This window comes from Chiloscyllium plagiosum, unplaced genomic scaffold, assembly GCF_037043375.1.
Source record: "Chiloscyllium plagiosum isolate Xiang-an unplaced genomic scaffold, Cpla_swu_hap1 HiC_scaffold_31, whole genome shotgun sequence".
Taxonomy (NCBI): Eukaryota; Metazoa; Chordata; class Chondrichthyes; order Orectolobiformes; family Hemiscylliidae; genus Chiloscyllium; species Chiloscyllium plagiosum.
This window is the reverse complement of record NW_028270169.1, coordinates 24521604-24546450: the sequence shown is the minus strand read 5'-3', so window position 1 is coordinate 24546450 and position 24847 is coordinate 24521604. Positions and strand designations below refer to the sequence as shown.

Below are 24847 nucleotides of genomic sequence, written 5' to 3'. Positions count from 1 at the left end.
AACAGACCCTTCGGTCCAACTTGTCCTTGTTGACCTGATATCCAAAATAAATCTAGTCTCATTTGCCAGTCTATTCATACATCCATCCAGATGCCTTTTAAGTGTTGTAATTGTATCAGTTAGGGAATATGATACCAAAGTTTGAAAACTGACTTTGTCAAACTAATGTGTGTTTTAGAGTCACACAGCATGGAAACACACTCTTCAGTCTAACCAGTCTATGCCAAACATAATCCCAAACTAAACTAGCCCCACTTGCCTGCTCCTGGCCCATATTCCTCCAAACCTTTCCAATTCATGTATCTATCTAAATGTCTTTTAAATATTGTAATTATACCCTCATCCACTACTTTCTCAGGAAATTCATTTCACCTGGGAACAAATGTAAAACATTTGTCTCTTATGTCTTTTTAAAATCTGTCTCCTCTCACCTTAAAAATGTATCCCCTAGACTTGAGATTAAACATTGTGGGGAAAAGACAACTATCATTAACAGTATCTATACTTCTGATTATTTTATGAACTTCTATCAGATTGCCTCCCAACCTCCTACACTCCAGTAAAAACAGTTCCAGTCTATCTATCCTTGCTTTATAACTCAAATCTTCCATACCCAGCAACATCCTGGTAAATCTCTTCTGAACCCTCGCCAGCTTGATCTCTCCTTTTCTATAACTCCTCATTGGTTTTAGAATATACATTTGTGTTAGCTTTCCTCCCTAACCTCTGTATATCAGTTTAAAGTCTGAATGCCCTATTTATCCTTTCAGAAAGAAGCCTGGCCAGGAAGAAACCATTCCAATGGTAAAGCTTCTTCCTGTTCGTTACGGGTGCCAGGGTCTCCTGAAGTGGAACTCCTTTCTTACACCAATCCTTCAACTACACAGTCATAACGATAAGGTTCTTATCCCTTTGACAACTTGAACATGGATGATAATCCAGAGATTAAAACCCTTGAGTTTCTGCTTTTAATTTAACTCCAAGTTCAAACAGGACAGACAGGATCTCTTGTCTACACTGTTGCTCCCAATGAGGACCATACAGACCAAACACTTATCTTCTCTCCAATATCCTTTCAAGCCAGTTCGAGATAGGAGCAAGAAAATAGGGGCAAGACTACACCATTTAACCCTTCAAGCCTGCTCCACTTCCAAATCATGGCTGATCATTGATCTCAAGACCATTTTCTCAGGCCACCCCCTTATCCCTTTGATGTCAATGGTATCCAGAGATCAATCAATCACTATCTTGACCATACTCAATGCCTGAGCTTCCAGAGTCCTCTGGAGTATAGAATTCTAAAGATTCATCACTCTCTGAGTGACAACATTGCTCTTCCTCTTTCTAAATGACTTGTTCCTCATTCTGAGATTATTTTTCTTGGTTCTAACCATTGTTCTTGCCCCTAGCCAGGGAAAACATCCTTTCTGCATTTATGCCGTCAACCACTTTAAGAACTTTGTTAATTTCAGTGAGATCATCTCTCATTCTGCTGAAATCTAGAGACTACAGGCCCAGTCTTCCCAATTGCCCCTCTCAGGACAATCCTCCCAAGCCAAGAATTAGTCTGATGAACCTCCAATGCATTGCCTCTGTGGAAACTTTATCCTTCTTCACGTAAGGAGACTAAAACTGCACATAATACTCCAGTCTCACTAAGACTTACAGAATTGAAGCAATCAATCATTGCTCCTGCATGCAGACCTTCTTGCAATAATTTCCAGCATATCATTTGCCTTCCTAATTGCTTATTGCACCTGCATGCTCGACTTAAGTACTTATAAAAAAGGAAACCCAGCTCTCTTTGAACATCTACGCTTTCCAATTTTTTTTTACAATTTAAGGAATACTCTGCACCTTTGTTTTCCTATCAAAGTGGATAATCTCACAATCTCACAGCTATCCACATTGTATTCCATCTGCCATGTTCAAATCCCACGCGCCAAGTCCCAGCGCAACATCGAGGGCTGAAGGGCCTGCACTGCGTTGTAATGTTCTAAATCCCCTTGAAGCCTCCTTGCACCATCCTCATAAAATATACTTCCATCTCATTTTATGCCATCCACAAATTTGGAAGTATCACATTTGTTGATCATTGAAATATGTAGGGTTTAGATCAGAGTGGTGCTGGAAAAGCACAGCAGGTCTGGCAAGTCTCTCTCCAGCCTGGAGGCTTCCAGCCTCTATTCCTGATGAAGGGCTTTTGCCCGAAACATTGATTTTCCTGCTCCTTGGATGCTGCCTGACCTGCTGTGCTTTTCCAGCACCACTCTGATCTAAACTCTGGTTGCCAACATCTGCAGTCCTCACTTTTGCCTATGAATATTTAGGGCTCAAGCACTGATCCTTGCAGTACCCTCCTACTTACAGCCTGACAACTTTAAACTGACCCATTCATTCCTATTCTATGTTACTCCTAATCGAATGCGCTCCAGTTTTGATTACTAGCCTCCTGTGTGGGACCTTGCTCAGAGCCTTCTGAAAATCAGTACTCTGGTTCCCCTTAGCTACTCTGTTAGTAACGTACTCAGAAAATGTTAAAAATGATTTCCCCTTTGTAAATCCGTGTTGGCTCCACATAATTGGATTGTTACTTTCTATGTTCTGAGTTATCACATCCTTCATAATCCATGCTAGTATTACCCTACTACTGCCATCAGACAATCAAGACTGTAGTTTCCGAGTTTCTCCTTCCCAGCTTTCTCCTGCACATACCACTTCAACATCTATAGAATTTTGAAAGATGACCACCAATGTATCCACCATCTCTATAGCACCATATTCTGGGCTGCAGATTACCTATCCTGGGGATTTCTCAATGTTCAGTCCCATTAATTAATCTAATACTACATTTCATATGAATGCTAATTTATTTCAGTTCTTCATTCTCACTAGTCCCTTGGATATCTATTATTTCTGAAAGATTTCTTATTCCTACCTCCATAAAGACAGGCACAAAGTAATTATTTACATTTTCCACCATTTCCCTGTGACCATCATAAATTCTCCTGTAATGGACCCAAATTTGTCTTTGTTAATTTATTTCTGTTACATCCTATAGAAGCTTGTACAATCCAATTTTAAATGTTTCTTGCTAGCTTACATTCACATTTTATTTTCCCTTTTTTTTCAGTTTCATGGTTCTCATGAGTTAACTTCTAAATGCTCCCAATCCTCAGGCTTGCTACTTTTTTGGTAAATTTGTCAGCTTGCTTCTTTGATCGAAAACAATTTATCTTTTCATTTTCTAACCAGGGTTAAAACACTTTTCCTTTCATTTGTGTTCTGAAGCAACGTATGCTTGTTTTAAACAGTGTACTAATTCTTTAAGTACTAGCCATAGTCTGTCTTTTATTGCATCTTTTAATTTCTCAATCCACCACCGGCCAACTTGATCCTCAGGCCTATATCGTTTTCTTCCTTCAGATTTAAGACCCTAGTTTTGAATGACATAGCTTCCAAACTTAATTAAAAATTCCAGCATTCTATGATTGCACTTCCCTAAAAGTTCTTTTAGAATGAAATTATTAATTAGTTTCCTCTGATTGCATAATATAACACCTAAAATAGCTTATACCCCAGTCTCTGTCCTTCACTATGGTGCCAGATATGCAACAAAACATATGGGACTCTCACTCAGTTTTAAAGAATATGATCTGGCCATCTCCCCATCCCAACTAATTATTCAACCCCCTACAAGTACAACATGACGCTTTCCGTCTTTCCTTTGAATACCCCGTCATGTTCCATGATGCTATTGGCAGTACTCTGGATCTCCTTAAACAGTTTTTATCCTTATTCTCCTGGGCAGCAAGTGTATTACATTTGTTGAACAGAATCAGTTGCTGCAGATCCCTGATCTCTGTCTCAACTGGGTTCCCATTACCTACTGCTAAACATCATTTTTACTGGGAGGTGATGGTGGCATTCGGTGATGTGGGGGAGAGTAGGGGTAAGAAGGAGAGAAGATAAATATATCTGTTAAATGGAGGGGCAGAACGAAAGAACATTGTCTTTGTGTCGCTATGGGAACACTTTATCAGTTGCAGCTACAAATTACTTCCATTTTTTTCTGTGAAATGAGAACAAAATGTTTATTTCCCTCTTCCTTCAAATTTTTCTATATAATCTTTCAAATCCCTTTTGCACTTTGTCTAGCTGCATACTACCAGACAATTGGATTATTCTCTTCTTCGGCAGCCCCTGGGGATCGAGGATGATTTATTTCCCCTTTGGTTCAAGAGGTTCTGATATGGTCAATAAATTCTATGAACAACCAACAGACTTTGCCACCTGGAGGGTCGGGTTTCGAGTTGTGACCTCACTCTGACACGGTGACTTTGCCTGTGTGATCCTGATAACATTTCTCAATCAGCTCTTTCCAAATGAGCCTTCTCTATTCTGGTTGGTCACAAACCAGCCCATGAGTCAGTCAGGATATTTGACCTATTCATGATGTCTTGAGGTCATCCCTAAAGCATTTCTCATGTCCTCCTATGACCTTCCTGCCATGATGGAGTTTTGAGTAGAGCAGTGCTTTCTAGGTTAACAAGTATGACCTTGTAACTCTGATCTTGCTCTCAGCTTCACTGTTAACTAGATGGAAGTGTTAGACACTCCCCCTTCACATTTTATTCTATCATTGCTCATCTCCTGAAGGTTTAATCAGTCTATATTTTTGTCATTCCGAGGCAAGGACCATTGGAGTTCCAATACACTGTGGCACTACAATAGCACTGAGTATTAGCCCCTTTTACTTAGCTTTGAAAATTGTAGAGAAACCCACTAGCTTTGAATTTAGACCATTCAAAAATTTAAATTAGCAACTGAGTGCCTCTGTTAGAAGAAAGTTGATGTATTGTTCATCATTTGAATGTTTATCTTTGTGTAATATCAATGCTAGCTGACCATACCTCACAATTTAATGGATTGAGTGCCTCTATCTTAGCTTCCCACCTATGCATTGCTTTGCATTAAATATATCACTATGTGAGGCTGTTCAAAAAATGCTCGAGCATATCTGCTAACAAGAGTTAATAATACACACCCAGACTCTAAAGTTCTATAATATTCAGTGAATATTAGAAATACACAGTCAGGCTATTCTTTCTTTGTCTGCTTAACAGATTAAAAGCTCTCCAATTGAATTATTATTAATTTTTTGCAGTTTGACGGGTGATTTACTGATGTCACAAAACAATGAAAGGAACATTCTCTTCCCAGTATAACATATACACTTCCCCAAAAGTTTGGAGTTTGAGTCCTCTTCCAGGACTTGACCATCACAGATGGTGTACCCTGTATTTATAGCATGACTAATGAGTTAATTGTTAACCTGTTAATCATCCTGATACGCCATGGATGACCAATAAGACTTTGCTGGTCAGACAGAAACATTTCACCAGCCAGAGGAACAGCTAGATTACTTGAAGTGCTAGAAGAGTTGGCTAATGAGTTGGGCTCATATTTACTATTATAAGTAAAACTTAACAATATGACTCTGGATGTGGAGGTGAGGCAATGTAAAAGATCCTTCAGGAGTAATTACATCTGGCGTGAGTTTGGGTGTTATTTCCTGCAACATAAGAAACTGAGTGTGGCCATTGTGCTATTGAAGAAACCAACAGACATTTATCATAGCCAGCCATTCTGTATAAACATTATATTCCTCAGGCATACAAATATCTGGGCTAATATTAAGCCATTTGGCTATAACAAAAGAGTACATTTCTAGTAATTTGAGTTAAGATAGAGAATGAAATTTCTATACCCTTAGGTCACATCCTATGATGTAGTGATACTCTCAATCTCATGTCTCTTACTGATGAATATGAAGGGTTCACACACAGGAAATCCTACCAACTGCCAAAGGTAGCAATGAATATTGTGCAAGGACCGTCAAAACATTGAGAGATTTTATTTATAATCTTCTTTTGTAGCACTGGCTGTTGTTGTGCTATGTCTTACGACCAGTATGTCAGCGTGCCTTTCAGTCATTCAATATTATTTTATTAGGTTTTCACCAACAAGACTACTTTTCTTAACAGAAAAATTGAATAGGTATTGAACACAATGAATTCACATGGAGAACGCTGAACATTGGTAAAACTACTCACCCAACACAGTACTAATGCCTTGTTAACCTTCTGTCAGGCCCTTTAACACCTGCCAAGCGACCCCCTCGTTTAGGTATTTAGTTTCAATGGGGGCTGGGAAAGTTGCAACAAGAGTGAACAATTAAAATGAATTTTAAGTTCCAGGCATTGCACACCAATTGCTTGTCTTTAACTAATATGGTGGGCAGAAGATTTTATAATGCTTGTACAGATCCTGATCACCACTTCTGAGTAGATGATAGAGTTAAATCATGTGGTGTCAACGATCTGCTAGAAGCCATAGGTTCTTTAAATACATAAAGTCTTAGCTTGCTCTTTGCTTTGCTTTCTGCTGGTTGATGGAAAACGTGTTCCCACATTTATGTTCCCTTACCTCTGCAGGCTGGCTCAGTCTCATTCCACTGGGGGTCCCGGATGTCCACACATTCTATAATCATGGACCCTTGTTCCAGGGTGTACCCCGGATCACATGAAAACTCAGCCACAGTTCCCACTTGATATGATGCATCACCCGTTGTGAAATTTCCATACTTAATGAATGGCTCATAGCAATGACCCTGTTCAAAGGCTGAAACAGAAACAAAAGATATATTCAGAACAAAAAAACAAACTATGCATATAATTCCTCATATTTTCAAACACCAGTTGGTCTTCCATGGCATTGCTCATGAGATGTTTTATAGCATTAGGAGTTTAGAAAAATATATCGGAAATTGTGACACGAGTTAGCATCTATAGGAAGTGCACACTCTACAAAATTGTTAATAAGTTATTGTACCTAATTTACAACAGTAAATTCAATTCAAAATTACTCAACTACAGAGTCTACAAAATGTCATTTATATGAATAAGAAGGGTTTAGAAGGATATGGGCCAAGTGCTGGCAAATGGGACTAGATTAGGTTAGGATATCTGGTCGGCATGGAAGAGTTGGACCGAAGAGTTTGTTTCTGTGCTGTACATCTCTATGACTGTGTAGTCAATCTCCCACAGTATTGCAAATGGAAAATAAAAACTAATGCAAAGCTGAGTTAGAGATGGGGGATAAGATTACTATGAAGATCCCACTTTCTCAAGCTTTCTGCTTTCCTGGACCTTGGTGGCCCACAGGTTAAGCCATCATCAACCATCCCTCTCTAATGGGAGAGCAGCCTTATGGCCCTCCGGGACTGTGACAACTTTACCTTTACCTAATTGTTCCAATACAATTCAGTTGTCATTTTTGGTTTGCATTTGAATCAATCGTACAATATAATTTCTAAGGAAATTTGGGAAGTACACAAGTAGTATTTAAGGTTTACTTGTGAACAGAGTAAATTGGCAACTCTGAACTTTCCTTCAACACTGTTGGCTTCAGCTCTCGAAGAAAACGTGATGGAAGGGTGACAGACCCTGTGGCATGAAGCTACTAACTCCCTGAATTAAACAAACTGTGGCAGACACGGAGGATCTGGTGACACAAAATGAAGGTGTTTCAGCACCTCCAGTTGGTGGGAAGTTTTGATCAGAATGCAATACGTTTTCACTCACATGTTTAACAACAATTTGCATTTATGTAGCCCCTTGAAGAGAGTAAATTACTAGGTCAGTGACATTCCCACATTTAGATTTACGAGGCACTCCCACTCTGTCAAATTTAATCTGCTGGTCGCGGCATTCTGCATTTGTCCATTTATGGTCAGGCACAGAGTTCTATTCTCAGTGTAACAATTCAACTTAAAGGCTGATTGCTTATGAGCTGCTTCTCAGTTAAAAGTTGCCTCACTATCTAGCTGCATTCAAAACAGATTGTGTGTGGTTTTTGGAAGACATGCTGAGTGATTTGGATTTGTGCTTATTCATAAAGTTGACCCTTAATCTATTATTTCAGCTCTTTTAGCTTGCTGAAATAACTGCATTGCAAAGAAAGTTGCATCGTAGGAAACAAATCACCAATATGCACAAGTGCACTGTAGTTTAGTTTGAAGGTTCTCTACATAACATGGCAGCATGGCAATCTTGGATGATTCTAGTGCATTGGAAGGTTGTGTTATTCTTTTGTTTAACATTAAAAAGGTTGCCTGATAGGTCATGATGAACATGATGTCATTACACTTCTAAATGCCCCAACTCTCAACTAAATAGATCTGGCTCATATGTATGAGTTTGAGTCCTTTATATAAAATGAACTCCAATAAACCAGATATAATAAATTCAAAAGCTTACTTTGGCACATACTTCCTGTCTATAAAAATAGGCATAGCCAGCTAATCTCGCATCCTCCAATGCCCTAGGCTGGCTTCCTTCCTTGATATGACATAGCTAGAATGCTAAGACATGCTACCATTTAGAACCCTCTTCTCATACAGTATAAATTCTTGTTTCTTTTGGGATTTGGCATTTTTGCTATTCTATCCTGATGAGTACAAGACAAAAACATTTGACAGCACGTATCTTTTTTTCAGCAATCATCATATTTTATACTACAATTCATTACTTGTGCATCTCTTTATGACACTGAAACAGTTATTAATTCCTTTTTCTTTAAAAGTGCTGACATAGAATTTGTTAACCATTTCTCATTCCTTGGAAAAGAAGAACCAAAGGTTTTAATCACAACCTCCTGAGCAATTCCATGAGATAACGAAAAAAGTTATATTTATGTGGCAATTCTTTACATAGGAAGTAATACATAGACAATGACTTTTTTTTTCTTTTAAAGAATGACTAATATTATTGTTGTGGAGGAAAAACAGAGCCAATTTTTGCTCAGCAGGATCGCACTAGCTGCAATGAGGTGAACAAATCTGTTTCAGTGCTATTGGCTAAGGGATTCATATTGGTTATGATACCATTTAAAACTCGTTCTTTGAACAATATTGCACTCTGGCAGGAATGGAATAGGTTAGATACAAATGTTCCGAAATGGGACTTGAATCAACAACCTTTGATTCAGGAACATGAGAAATAGAGTCAAACTAACACACACGGAAGAAGATTTTCCTTACCAAATTGTGAATAGTCATGCAGGTATGTATATAAAACAAATTCCCATCCTGTAATATATATTATTTACAAAAACATTTACAATTGTCATAGTGTACAATACAAAGCTTGCAGAATGAGAGCACATGAATTAAATAAAAGATAACACATGGATTTGTTTACTTTCTACAATTTTATTTCCTGTTGTAATTGACTCCAAATTACCTTAATTAACAATGCACATATTATATTGTGTGGATAATTTACTGAAGTAAAACATGTCTATTAATCTAAGGTATTCACAATGCAAGCTAATTGTTTTAGTGAATGACGCAGCTCCCTTGTACTCAGCAATGCACCACAATCTTTTGTATGGGGTATTGTTTAGAGCTCTGTCTGAGTGGTGGATGCATGTTTCTTCAGTTTGATGGAAATGGGTTAGTGTTTTTGCAACACTTTTGGGGAGCTTCACATCTTCCAATTGTGTTTGATCCATTGTTTAAAAAACCCATTGCTACAAGTTCACAGGAGAAATGACTAATATCGCCAGGCAAAACTCTCTAGTATCATCAGTGTGCTAATTTATATGCAGTGTGAATTGAACTGTTGAATTACATTGTTTATAATTATTAATAAACTATTACTTATAGACTTGCCTCAATGCTTGCAATTTTACAGTTGATGAAGGTATATATTAGATGGGTTGCTAAATGTAAAGAATAAAACAGCGCATATAGATCAGATTTAATGAAAAGGCAAGATAGATGGGTTCGTGTGTGTGTGTGTGTGTGTAGCAGGGGAAGAATGGAAATGACCCCAGATATTCTTTATCAATAAATGTAGCCAGAGCACTTCGAAACTAAATTCACATTACTCACATTCACTCGGGTGCAGAAACATATAATTTTCTCTTCATAAGAACAGAAAGGTTTGGAACTTGAAGAGACTATTTGGCCTCTCAAGCCTCCCCTGCCAATCAACAAGATCATGACTGACCTGCCCTAAGCCTCATCTCTTCTTTCAGGTCAGTTCATCATAGCTCTCAGCAACTCAATATTTCAAAAATACATCTACCTCCACTTTAAATACTTCCAGTGATCTAGCCACCACAACTCTCTGTGGTAAAGAGCTCCCGACATACCATAACCACTGGATGAAGAAATACCCTTGCCTCTCAGCTTTAAATGAGTGTTCTCTTATTCTGTGACTAAGTCACATCATTTGAGATTTTCCCACCAGTGGGAAGACCTTCTCAACATCTACCCTTTCAAGCCACCTCAATAGTTACCACACTGCTGCCTCAGCAGGGTTCGATCCTACCCTTGGGCAACTGTCTGTGTGGAGTTTGCACATTCTCCCCGTGTCTGTGCGGGTTTCCGCTAGGTGCTCCAGTTTCCTCCCACTGTTCAATGAATTGCAGGTCATGTGAATTAGCCATGGGAAATGCAGGGTTACATGGTTCTGGGTGGGTTGCTTTTCAGAGTGTCGGTATGGTCTTGATGGACCGAATGGCCTGCTTCCACGCTGTCAGGATTCTATGATTCTATGCATGTTATGAAGCTGCTCTCCACACACACTTGCCTGCTCTTTTTGGAACTGTTGTCCTCATTCTTACGTGCTTCAGAACAAGAGATGTGCTGCTCCATTTCCTTTTATTTGATTAATTTACATGTCTGTGAATCAGTCTTTGTGCATCTCAAAGAAAATCCTTTGAACATTTAGTTCTGGAGGTGCTAGTATAAATTTTGAGCTCTTTAATTAAGATTCTTTGGAAGAAGAGATACTGACAGCCCCTCCATGCTGCCATCTGTGAACCTATTGTGGTCTGCACTATGAACTTTGTACAAATCACTCTCTTGTGAAAGAGAATGGCATGATAAGATTCCACCAGTACGCCAACCTACAAAAATTCAAAGATAAAACCAGAAGCCATCATCAGTCAGAAAATATTTTCACTAATATTCCTGCTTGGAGCTTAAATTTGAGCCAAGTAATTTTAATTTCAAACCTCAGCTAATAGCTCTTTTTCTTTTTGAGATTCCCTGGGAAATAGTTACAACCTTAATGATTAATAATTCTGCCCACACATGAAACCCATTCCAGGCCTGGTAAATTAATACATTTGTACCTCATTTGGTAACAGTTTTCTTATACTTTTGCAATGGCTATTTTGGATTATTTTCAGCATGTATTATAGCAGAAAAATAATGAATTTGAGAAAATCTACTTTCAAAGATGTTGGCTTCATCGCTGTAATCTAAAGCAGTTCAAGTACACACAACAAAAACAGAAATTGCTGGAAAAGCTCAGCAGGTCTGGCAGCATCTGTGGAGAGAAATCAGAGTTAACGTTTTGGGTCCAGTGACCTGTGAACTCACAACTCAGTACTCAATTCAAATAAATTCCTGACAATTAGTGATCCAGAATTCCCCATTGTTAGTTCAAGTTACTTTGAGTGTATTACATTTGGAAATTTAATTATTGGAATGAAACAAGCTTACTTGACATCTTTTATTTAATGCATGTGCTATAATTCTATATCCTCCACAATGCAAGCCAATGTCTTCAAAGCAATGTATTTTCCTGGTGAGAATTCCCCAAAATACTTTCTAGAATAGTGCCAGTGAATTTGGAAATTACAAATCTAAAACCATTTTCAAGAAAGGAGCCTGGCTGGAAGCAGGTCAATTAGCCTTATATCTGTCACCGAGAAATTGTTAGAATCCATTATTATAGAGATTATACAAGAACAGTGGTTAGCACCGCTGCCTCACAGCGCCAGAGACCCGGGTTCAATTCCCGCCTCAGGCGACTGACTGTGTGGAGTTTGCACATTCTCCCCGTGTCTGCGTGGGTTTCCTCCGGGTGCTCCGGTTTCCTCCCACAGGCCAAAGATGTGCAGCTCAGGTGAATTGGCCATGCTAAGTTGCCCGTAGTGTTAGATAAGGGGTAAATGTAGGGGTATGGGTGGGTTGTGCTTCGGTGGGGCGGTGTGGACTTGTTGGGCCGAAGGGCCTGTTTTCACACTGTAATCTAATCTAATCTAATCTAAACAGTTAGCAAGATAAAATGGTGGCATGTTGAGATAACATGATTTTCTGAAAGAGAAATCATGTTTAACTAAACATTTAGTGTACTTTGAGGAAATATCAAACAAAGTGGATAAAGGGGAACCTGTTGTTGTGGCCTTATTGGATTTCCATAAGGCATTTGTTATGGTACCACATTAAAGGTTACTTCAGAAGATGGGACAGCAAGGTGGCTCAGTGGTTAGCACTGCTGCTTCTAGGATTACTGTATAGATCAGTGCTTGTGTGATTGCGGAACACGAAGTGCACAGAGATCTTGGTGTCCTGGTACATGAATCATCACACAACTCAAAGTTTGAGAGAAGATTTGTAGCTCAGGTGCTCGTTGTTGTGGTTCTGTTCGCCAAGCTGGAAATTTCTGGTGCAGACGTTTCGACCCCTGTCTAGGTGACATTCTCAGTGCTTGGGAGCCTCCTGCGAAGCGCTTCTGTGATCTTTCCTCCAGCATTTGTAGTGGTTTGAATCTGCCGCTTCCGGTTGTCAGTTCCAGCTGTCCGTTGCAGTGGTCGGTATATAGGATCCAGATCGATGTGCTTATTAGAAGATTTGTAGCTCGGGTGCTCGTTGTTGTGGTTCTGTTCACCGAGCTGGGAATTTGTGTTGCAGACGTTTCGTCCCCAATATACCGATCATTGCAACGGACAGTTGGAACTGACAATCGGAAGCAGCAGATTCAAACCACTACAAATGCCGGAGGAAAGATCACAGAAGCGCTTCACAGGAGGCTCCCAAGCACTGAGGATGTCACCTAGACAGGGGACGAAACGTCTGCAACACAAATTCCCGGCTCAGTGAACAGAATCATCACACAACTAGCATGCAGCATCGCAAATAATTAGGATGGCAGATGTAATGTTGGTATTTATTGCAAGGGAAATAGAACATAAAGGTAGAAAGGTTTTACTGCATCTGTACAGAGCTTTTGAGACTGGATCTAAAGTACAGTCTTGGTGTTCTTATTTGAAAAAGGTAGAAAAGCAGTTCAGAGAAATTTCACTTGACTTATTCACGAAATGAAGGGCTCTCCTTATGAAGAAAGGCTGAACATGTTGGGCTTAAACCTTTTGGAGTTTAGAATAATGCAATGTGATCTTATTGGAATATATTACATTTTGAAGGAACTTGATAGGGAGATATCTGGAGGATGTATCCTCTCTCAGGGGAGACCAGAACAATGGGGTACAGTTTAAGAATAAGAGGTCACCTTTTTAAGACAGAGGAGAGGAGAAGTTTTTCCCCTCTCAGAGGATCATCAGTCTGTGAACTTCTCTTCCCCAGATAGAATTAGAAGCTGGGTCACTGGTTTTATTCAAGGTTGGGTTCGATAGATGTTTTGATAGACAGGAAATCAAGGTTTATGGTAGGAAACAGACAGGAAAGTGGAGTTTAGATGAGATCTATAATCAGCCATGATTCACCAATTAAATCACAGGAATCTACGGTGTTTGTCATGAGTTTCTGAATGTGCCATTAACTGACGAGCAAGTTAAGAGAAGAATGCAAATATTATGGCATCAAGGGTGGGTGACACAGTGGCCCAGTGGTTAGTACTGCTGCCTCAAAGCACCCGGATCTGGGTTCAAACCTAGCCTCGGCAACTGTATGTGTGGAGTTTGCACATTCTCCCTGTGTCTGTGTGGGTTTCCTCTGGGTGCTCTGGTTTCCTTCTACAGTCCAAAGATGTGCAGATTTGGTGAGTTGACCATGCTAAATTGCCCACTATATTCAGAGATGTGTAGGTGCATTAGTCAGGGGTAAATGTGGGGGAGTGGTTTTGGGTGGAATACTCTTCAGAGGGTTGGTGTGGACTTGTTGGGCAGAAGGGCCTGTTGCTACACTGTAGGGATTCAATTAAAAAAAAAGTGACGTGCTTATTCATTAAAGAGAAGGCTGGATCTCCTGTGCGGTACTCACAGAGTACTGCATTGGCAGAAGTTGGTCTTTCGGGTGAGAAAATGGAAAGATTTGCATCAGTCATCTCGAAGTGCTTTACAGTTAATGAGCTACTTTTTGAAGTGTAGCCACAAACATGAAATGATTATCTCTATGTCACAAACCTCTAGGTTTGATTAGTCCCGCTCCAGGATTAGAGCACAATAACAAAGTTGAACGTGCCAGTGTGGAACTGAGCAACTACCATCTTGCAGATGAGACATCAAGTCAAGGGCTGACCTCCCTGCCTGCCTGGGGTGGGGAGGTCATTCAAGAGCTCAAGGAGTTAGGCTGGAAGCTAAAAGCTAGGACAGAGTCGTCATCTCTGGGTTGTTGCCGGTGCCACGTGACAGTGAGGCAAAGAATAGGGAGAGAGTGCAGTTGAACACGTGGCTGCAAGGCTGGTGTAGGAGGGAGGGCTTCAGATATTTGGACAATTGGACTGCATTCTAGGGAAGGTGGGACCTGTACAAACAGGACGGGTTGCACCTGAACCAGAAGGGCACCAATATCCTGGGGGGTAGGTTTGCTAGCACTCTTCGGGGGGGTTTAAACTAATTTGGCAGGGGGATGGGATCCGGACTTGTAGTCCAGCAAGTAAGCTAGCTGTGTGTCAGGATGCCCAAGACTGTAGGGAGGCTGTGGAGAAGGTAGCACTGACAGGGACTACTTGCGGACACAGAGATGGGCTCAAGTGCGTATACTTCAACGCAAGGAGTATCAGAAATAAGGTGGGTGAACTTAAGGCGTGGATCGGTACCTGGGACTACGATGTTGTGGCCATCACGGAAACGTGGATAGATGTGGGACAGGAATGGCTGTTGGAGGTTCCTGGTTACAGGTGTTTCAGTAAGATTAGGGAGGGTGGGAAAAAAGGAGGGGGGGTGGCATTGCTAATTAGAAATGGTATAACGGCTGCAGAAAGGAAGTTTGAGGGGGATCTGCCTCTGGAGGTAGTATGGGCTGAAGTCAGAAATAGGAAAGGTGCAGTCACCTTGTTGGGTGTTTACTATAGGCCCCCCAATAGCAGCAGAGATGTGGAGAAACAGATTGGGAAACAGATTTTGGAAAGGTGCAGAAGCCACAGGGTCGTAGTCATGGGTGACTTCAACTTCCCAAATATTGATTGGAAGCTCTTTAGATCAAATAGATTGGATGGGGCGGTGTTTGTGCAGTGTGTCCAGGAAGCTTTTCTAACGCAGTATGTAGATTGTCCAACCAGAGGGGAGGCCATATTGGATTTGGTACTCGGTAATGAACCGGGACAAGTGGTGGGCTTGTTAGTGGGTGAACATTTTGGTGATGGTGACCACAATTCTGTGACTTTCACCTTGGTTATGGAGAGAGATAGGTGCGCACAACAAGGTAGATTTTATAATTGGTGGAAGGGAAATTACGATGCTGTAAGGCAGGATTTGAGGAGCATACGTTGGGAGCATAGGCTGTCAGGGAAGGATGTGGTGGAAATGTGGAACTTTTTCAAAGAGCAGATACGACGTGTCCATGATGTGTATGTACCTATCAGACAGGAAAGAAATGGTCGTGTGAGGGAGCCTTGGTTGACGAGAGAGGTTGAATATCTGGTAAAGAGGAAGAAGGAGGCTTACATAAGGTTGAGGAAACAGGATTCAGACAGAGCAGTGGAGGGATACAGGATAGCCAGAAGGGACCTGAAGAAAGGGATTAGGAGAGCTAAGAGAGGGCATGAAAAATCGTTGGCGGATAGGATCAAGGATAACCCCAAGGCATTTTATGCGTATGTGAGAAACCTGAGAATGACGAGAACGAGGGTAGGTCCGATCAAGGACAGTAGTGGGAGACTGTGTATTGAGTCGGAAGAGATAGGAGAGGTCTTGAACAAGTACTTCTCTTCAGTATTTACGAATGAGAGGGACCGTATTGTAGAAGAGGAGAGTGTGAAATGGACTGGTAAGCTAGAAGAGATACCTGTTAGGAAGGAAGATGTGTTGGACATTTTGAACAACTTGAGGATAGACAAGTCCCCCGGGCCTGACGGGATATATCCTAGGATTATGTGGGAAGCAAGAGAGGAAATTGCAGTACCGTTGGCAATGATCTTCTCGTCTTCACTGGCAACGGGGGTGGTACCAGGGGACTGGAGAGTAGAGAATGTTGTGCCCCTGTTCAAAAAAGGGAATAGGGATAACCCCGGGAATTACAGGCCTGTTAGTCTTACTTCTGTGGTAGGCAAAGCAATGGAAAGGGTACTGAGGGATAGGATTTATGAGTATCTGGAAAGACACTGCTTGATTAGGGACAGCCAGCACGGATTTGTGAAGGGTAGGTCTTGCCTTACAAGTCTTATTGAATTCTTTGAGGAGGTGACCAAGCATGTGGATGAGGGTAGAGCAGTGGATGTAGTGTACATGGATTTTAGTAAGGCATTTGATAAGGTTCCCCATGGTAGGCTTATGCGGAAAGTCAGGAGGCATGGGATAGAGGGAAATTTGGCCAATTGGATAGAAAACTGGCTAACCGGTCGAAGGCAGAGAGTGGTGGTAGATGGTAAATATTCAGCCTGGAGCCCAGTTACAAGTGGAGTTCCGCAGGGATCAGTTCTGGGTCCTCTGCTGTTTGTAATTTTTATTAATGACTTAGATGAGGGAGTCGAAGGGTGGGTCAGTAAATTTGCAGATGATACGAAGATAGGTGGAGTTGTGGACAGTGAGGAGGGCTGTTGTCGGCTGCAGAGGGACTTAGATATGATGCAGAGCTGGGCTGAGGAGTGGCAGATGGAGTTCAACCCTGCCAAGTGTGAGGTTGTCCATTTTGGAAGAACAAATAAGAATGCGGAATACAGGGTTAATGGTAGGGTTCTTAGTCAGGTGGAGGAACAGAGGGATCTTGGGTCTATGTACATAGATCTTTGAAGGTTGCCACTCAGGTGGATAGAGTTTGTAAGAAGGCCTATGGAGTATTATCGTTCATTAGCAGAGGGATTGAATTCAAGAGTCGTGAAGTGATGTTGCAGCTGTACAGGACTTTGGTTAGGCCACAGTTGGAGTACTGTGTGCAGTTCTGGTCGCCTCACTTTAGGAAAGATGTGGAAGCTTTGGAGAGGGTGCAGAGAAGATTTACCAGGATGTTGCCTGGAATGGAGAGGAAGTCGTACGAGGATAGGTTGAGAGTTCTCGGCCTTTTCTCGTTGGAACGGCGAAGGATGAGGGGTGACTTGATAGAGGTTTATAAGATGATCAGAGGAATAGATAGAGTAGACAGTCAGAAACTTTTTCCCCGGGTACAACAGAGTGTTACAAGGGGACATAAATTTAAGGTGAAGGGTGGAAGGTATAGGGGAGATGTCAGGGGTGGGTTCTTTACCCAGAGAGTGGTGGGGGCGTGGGAGTGGTAGAGTCGGAATCATTGGCGACCTTTAAGCGGCATTTGGATAGGTACATGGATGGGTACTTAATCTAGGTTAGAAGTTCGGCACAACATCGTGGGCCGAAGGGCCTGTTCTGTGCTGTATTGTTCTATGTTCTATGTTCTATGTTATTCCTGCTCTCCTAGTCCAATACCCATCCACCGATCATCACCACACAAACAGATTTTATGCTCATTATCACCTTGTTGTTTGTGGAGCATTTGCTTGTGCAAGTGTTGCCATGTTGCTCCATTACAACAGTGACTGCACTTCAAGAGATCTTCATTGACTGCAGAGTGATTGGAAATGGTCACTTTGTAAAAAGCTTAGCATAAATGCAACTCTTTCTTCTTTTCACATCTGCAATTTTTTTTATATATAATAAAAGATCACACATCAGCGAACGCAAACTGTGCTAATGAAAAAATGGAGCACATTCTGTCAGCATTGATTAGTCATTCATTATTACATGCATGGCTTGTGCACAAACAATCTCTCCTGCACCACCGTACTGGTATGACTCACAGTGGGTTTTTTTCTCGTATAGGTTTTGGATTATACAGTGACATAGCCACAGTATTAACAACTGAGCTGAAGTGTGTACAAATTCTCAATGAATGTTGTAGTCACTCAATAGGACTGCCATGACATCAAGATAATTCTCCTGGTTATTGGGGTATAAATTTACGAGGAACCTAGAGATGCACAAATTGCAACCCTCAAAATTATGAAACGAATGAATAAAAGCTGATCCAGGCTAGAGATAAGAGTTAAAAATAAGGAGGCAAGTTTAAAAAGGAGCATCAGCTTGAATTTCTTCATCCAAAATGATTATAGCCACAGGATAAATCAAGCAAAGTCATTGAAACAGCATGTATTAATGGGAGCAAGAGGGAATTTAATGTATTTTTGGAAATAGAAAGGATTGAGGGAAATGGTAAGAATGGTTGGATTCATCTATGCAAAATGATCCAACTTGCAGTCTTACTGGGTTCCTAAAACTGATGTTCTCAGAAAAATGATGTATCACTTCTGTGGGTGACCAAAGTGGTGGCCATAAACATTAGATAGTCATACCAGGAAATTCAGGACCCACACCTCTCCCCAGAAGACTGTCAGAATCAGGAACTGTCCACTGTATGGAAGGATATAAATAACAAAAGGATATTTATGAGGATGCTGGAGGGCATTTTGATGGGACTCGAGGGAGGGATGGAGGCTCGTGTGAAGAATAAACAGCAGTATGGGCAGTTGGGTGACACAGACTGGTACAACTGTTAAAGTAGCCAGTCATCCAGTTTTGCACAGGACAGCCCGGTTAACACTGGTCTGGCTACTGTCAGTAACAGGGATTTTATAACAGGTATTTTAAACACTTAGCTTAGAGAAGCATAGTGCTTGTTGCTTTGTTTGTCTGCAGAAGCCTTGATATGACAGACAAGAAGAAAACAGGATTTTTTCATTTCTTTCCTTTAGGTCTTGCTGTCTTTCTAACTGCACTGAATCTCTGCATTTACAGTGACATTACCTTCTGTGCATTGGTACAATGTCAAGTATTGGTAACCTCCAGCAGTGGCCACCTTTACACTGTGCAATATAATTCTGTGATAACTTCATACATAAAGGGCTGAGGGACATCCTGTAAGAGCCCGATTCCACACAGATATTGTGCTTGATTTCATTATCCTCAATTTCACAGCCAACATTTCTACATTGGTCTGACTGAACTTGACTTCTACTCAGCAGGCCCTGAGGTCCTTAGATACCTGATCCATGCCCTCTCTAACACTACTGTCATATTTAAGAGTTGAGAATGGGATTGAAGTCAAGTTGGAAAATTCACAAAATCCCTTTTAGTAACAGCAAGAACAGATGTAGAAAAGGCAGTTAGTACAGTGGAAAAAGAGATTATAGTAGATTGCTTTATCACACTGGATTCAATTGGTGCACAATGCATTTGAACTCAGATGGGATAGAGGTCATCAAGCGTGAGAATAAAAAGGGATCAATGAAAGAAGCAATGCTGATGAGAAGGAAGAACAAAAGTCACACTCTGTTCACCTGCTGGTCTGAAATTTAGATTTACAACATGAATTCAGTAATTTAAAAAGTTCCCATTTCCATTCCTGAAACGACAACTTCAGTGAAACAGAATGACAGTGTTGCCACTTTAAATCCAGAGAAACCTGTGATAGGTTCCCCTTGGGGAAGTCCGTGGAAACTTTTTAATGGATTATTTTGTTACTGACACGAAGTTCAAGATCTGAACTTTAAGCGAGCAGCTGGAAATCATTTTAAAACATTCCAATTTCTTCAGTACAGTGAGTGAATAAATGCATTTCCACTGTAGTGACCCAAATCAAATTGAACCGTCAAAAGCTCAGAAGCCTCTGTTGAGTGAAACCCCGAGAAGCTGGGTGGGTTTGGAGTTCAGTTCAGCACTTATTTTTAGCATTTCATGCATCATCCACCACAAATACACCACCACTAACCAGATTGCGATAAGGGAAAAGCAGATTTGAAGAACATGTATGTTAGGTCAACACCCCAGGACAAAACACAGCATCTAAAGTATTATGAGTGATGGTGATAATTGGAGCTGTTGTTGTTGAGGATCTTGTATCAGACAAATTGTTCTTAAAGATGCAGTATAGAAATTGCATTCGCCGAATACAATCTGACCATATAACACAGTCTTAGGTGGAGAAACAGATAGCATTGCACAAGGCTGCGGTGAAAACTTCTGAGATATGACCAGCTCACCACAGTGGTAGTCATGCCTAACTAGCTAGTGTAGATGGCCCCCACTGCGATTGTTCAGTAAATTAATCCTTATATCAGAAAACTGTCTTCTCTTTTTAAGGACTGAAAGATCTGTTTCCATGCTGTATGACTCTGTGACCCATACAAACCCTCTGTCTTCTACCATTGATAATTAGACTGAACACAGACAGGATTGGTGGCAGAGAACATTCCCAGTCATAAGCCACCAACGGTTGGTTCTCAAACAGAGTACAATGGCTATGGGGTTGGAGGGGAGTGTGTGGTTTGGAGATGTGGAAAAACCTGGAGCCTTGATGATGGGAGGAGTCATACAGCATGGAAACAGACCCTTCTCTCCAACTAGATCATGTTGACTGTGTTCCCAAACTAAACTAGTTCCCACTTGCTTGCATTTGACCCACATCCCTCCAAACCTTTCCTGCTCGTGTAATTTTCCAAATGGTTTTTAACCATTGGAACTATACCTGCATCCACTACTTCCTCTGGCAGTTCATTCCACATACGAACCACTCTCTGAGTAAAAACCTTCATGAGGTTTTTAAATCTCCCCACCCTAAGAAAAAGATCCTTCCTATTCACTTTATCTATGCCTTTCATAACTTTATAAACTTCTATAACACCATCCATCAGCCTCCTAAGTCCCCAGTCCATCCAGCGGACCTTTATACCTCAAACCCTCCATTTCTAGCACAATCCTGGTAACTCTTCTCTGAACTCCATCCAATTTAAAACATCCTTCCTACAGCAGAACTCTACACAGTACTCCAAAAGATGTCTGATCAACATCCTGTACAAAGTCAACATGATGTCCCAACACCTATACTCAATGGTCTGAGCAATGAAGGCAAGTGTGTTAAACACCTCCTTAACTACCTTATCGACCTGTGATGCAAATTTCAATAAATTATGTACCTGAACCCCAATGTCTCTCTGTTCTACAACACTATCCAGGGCGCGACCATTAATTGTACAAGTCCTCCCTTTGTTTGTTTTACCAAAATGCAATATGTCATTTATCCAAATTAAACTCTATCTGCCACTCCTCAGTGTATTGACATAATTGCTCAAGATCTTTTTTGTAATGATAGATAATCTTCACTGTCCACTCTACCACAATTTTGGGTCATCGACAAACTTACTAACCATACCTCCTAAATTCTCATTAAAATTATTTATACAAATGACAACAAAAGCGGACACAGTATCGATCCATGTAGAAAACGACTGGTCACAGAACTCCAGTCCAAAAAAAAAACCCTCCATCACCTCCCTCTGTCTCCTACCATCAAACCAACTGGCAAGCTCATCTCGAATCCCATGTGATTTAACTTTAATTAGTCTACCATGCAGAACCTTGTAAAGTCCATGTAAATAACATCTACTGCTCTGCCCTCATCAATCTTTTAGGTTATTCAAAAAACTCAATCAAGTTTGTGAGACATGATTTCCCTCGCACAAAATCATTCTGACTATCCCTAATCATGCCCTACCTCTCCAAGTGAATGGAAATCCTATCTTTCAGAATCACCTCCAACAACCTACCCACCACCAATGTCAGACTCACAATTCTATAGTTCACAGGCTTCTCTTTACTACCTTTATAGAATAAAAGCACTATGTTAGTTACCCTCCAGTCCTCTGGCACCTCCCCCATGTTTATAGATGATACAAATATTTCTGCAAGGGGCCCACAATTGCTTCCCTAATTTCCCACAACATCCTGGGATACACTTGGTCCGGTCCTGGAGACTTATCCACCTTCATGTTTTCTAAGACTTTCAGCACTTCCTCTTCTGTAATGTGAACTGTTTTCCTCAAGTTCTCTAGCCTCCATTCCTTTATCCACAGCAAAAACTGGCCTGAAATATTCATTTAGTATCTCTCCCGTCTCCTGAGGTTCAACACATAGATGATCTCATTGATCTTTAAGAGGCCCTACTTTCTCTGTATTTGTTCTTTTGCTCTTAAAGTACTTGCGGAATCTCTTTGGATTATTCTTAACCTTATTTGCCAAGGCCATCTCCTATCCCATCTTTTCCCTCCTGATTTCCCTCTTTACAGCACCCTACATTCTCTATACTCTTCAAGGGATTCATTTGAACCCATCTGTTTATATCTAATATCTGATTCTCTATTATCCTTGACTAGAACCTCAATAATTTTATTCATCTGTTGTTCCTAACAGCTTTACTTTTCACTCTAACAGAAACATAATGAGTCTGAACTTTTTTTATCACACGTTTGAAAGCCTCCCATTTATCAAATGTCCCTCTACCTGCGAATAGTTTGCTCCAATCAACTTTTGAAAGTTTTTCTCTCATACCATTACAATTTCCTTACTCTGATTAAGAACTTTAACTTTTATGGAAGGCTTATCCTTTACTACAATTATTTTGAATCTAATAGAATTATGATCACTAATCCCAAAGTGTTCCCTTATTATCACTTCTCCTGTCTTATTTCCCAAGAGAAGGTCAAGTTTTGCTCCTTGTCTAATAGGGTATTTACATATTGATAAAGAAAATTTTCTTGAACACATTTAACAATTTCCTCACCATCCAAGCCTTTAACACTATGGCAGTCCCAGTCAATGTTTAGAAAATTAAAATCCCCTACTATTCCAACCCTATTATTCTTACATATACCTGATATATTTCTACATATTTGTTCCCCAATTACCCTCTGGTTATTAGGGGTCCTATAGTACAATCCCCTTACGGTGACCATCTCTTTCTTATTTCTACCCATATTGTTTCAATGGATGATCCCTCAGGAGTATCCTCCCTAATTACAGTAGTAATGTTTTCCTTAGTCAAAAACACTACACTCCCTCCTCTCTTGCCTCCCTTTCCATCCTTCCTAATGCATCTAAAACCAGGAACATTGAGCTGGCAGTCTTGTCATTCCTTCAGCCAAGTTTTAATAGCTGTGGCATCCCAGTCCCATGAACCCATACATGCCCTGAGTACATCAGCCTTACCTATAGGACCCCTTGCATTCAAAGGAATCAAAGGTCAGGGTGAAATCAGAGTCCTTCTGGAGCCTGTTGTGGTCGGACAACTGGTAATACCTTATTATGGAAGCTACTCAAGATCTAGATCCCGGAAATAAGTACAAAGGCACTCAGACTTCTGAAACCACATAATGCTCATTATGATGAAACTATGGGTTCATGACTCTTGAAAATACTGGCTGGCAGTAAAAGTCACTGATAGGGTTTGTAGTATCAGTATCGTACCTAAAGTACCAATCCAGAGTTTTGAGTAAATCTCCCTCCAATGGGTTGGGTTTTATCATCTTTATAAAGTTGAGGCTGCTCCTTACTGTCCACACATGTGCATAATGATCAATGTCAGATCAGAAATGTGGGCTAATTGTTTACTATTCTCATTCTATAAATGCTTGATAAAGACCTGGCAGGCATAGGAGAGGATGGATCCTATTGGGTCATTCTTTGAGCAGGTTGTCGGTATCATTTGGCAGAATACCTCATCACCTGAACTTTACAATGAGCACCAAGATATTCCTTGGCTCGTGGTGACCTGTGAGATCCTTCATGTATACCCGAACTCTGCGTGCCACCGCATGCTGCCCTTGAAGCAGCTGCAGGGGGAGAGGTGGGTGGTTAAGACTATCACACATCTCCTGCTGGAATGTGTCTTTACGAAGGAAGTCTGGAGAGAGATGTCATGGTTCTTCTCGAGGTTCATCCCGAGCAGCTGCATGATACATGACCCAGTGCTCCACGGTCTGTTCCACAGAACGAACACAAACACAATCATCTACTGCACCTGGAGTATCATCAACTCAGTGAAAGACGCTCTTTGGTCTGCCTGAAACTTGCTAGTCTTCCAGAGCAAGGAGTTGATCTTGACAGAGTGTTACAAACTGACATATTCCAAGATCCAGGACCACGTGCTGAGGGACACAGAAAAGCCTGGGAAAGACCACTGTCTGGTGTCTTCCTACCAAAGTTAAATTGGGGTCTACATTAGAGTGGTGCTGGAAAAGCACAGCAGGTCAGGCAGCATCCGAGGAGCAGGAAAATCGACTTTTTTGGGCAAAAGCCCTTCATCAGGAATAGAGGCAGGGTGCCTGCAGAATGGAGAGATAAATGAAAGAGGGTTAGGGGTGGGGAGAAAGTAGAGATGACCTGGAGGTTGCAGTGAGAGAGAAACCCACTGAGATTCTTGTAGAGAGAGGAGGAAAACTTCTTCAAGGCAGGCATCCTCACAAGAGGATTCGCAATAGGGTTAAAATTAACTAGGTAAAAACAAGGACTGCAGATGCTGGAAACCCATTCAGTTATCAGACCCTCCCAGTGCCTCAAATATAGTCTTGTACAAGGGAGAAAAGCCTTTAGTTTGTTTGTTGGGTAGAGTCAAACTCCAATGTTTGTTTATTTCTTCCGACTGCTACTGTACAGAACCGAATTGCTTTAGTGACTGTATGTATGTAAAGATATTTTATGAATAAAATATATTTTTGAAAATTAAAATAAGTTCATGCAGAAATATCTGAATTGATTTTACTGAGTAGTAAATCATTGCCGAACCTCTCTGGCCCTGAAAGATTAA

General features: G+C 40.9%; 1 protein-coding gene across 3 annotated transcripts in view; it reads right to left on the bottom strand.

Moving 5' to 3' along the window:
- Nucleotides 1–24847, bottom strand: part of sez6b (seizure related 6 homolog b) — a 973463-nt gene that overhangs the window by 132783 nt on the left and 815833 nt on the right. For all 3 annotated transcript variants that reach the window (XM_043718461.2, XM_043718459.2, XM_043718460.2), the window contains exon 8: nt 6490–6684. In XM_043718461.2, the coding sequence (XP_043574396.2) occupies nt 6490–6684 (195 nt within the window). The remainder of the gene's footprint in view (nt 1–6489; nt 6685–24847) is intronic.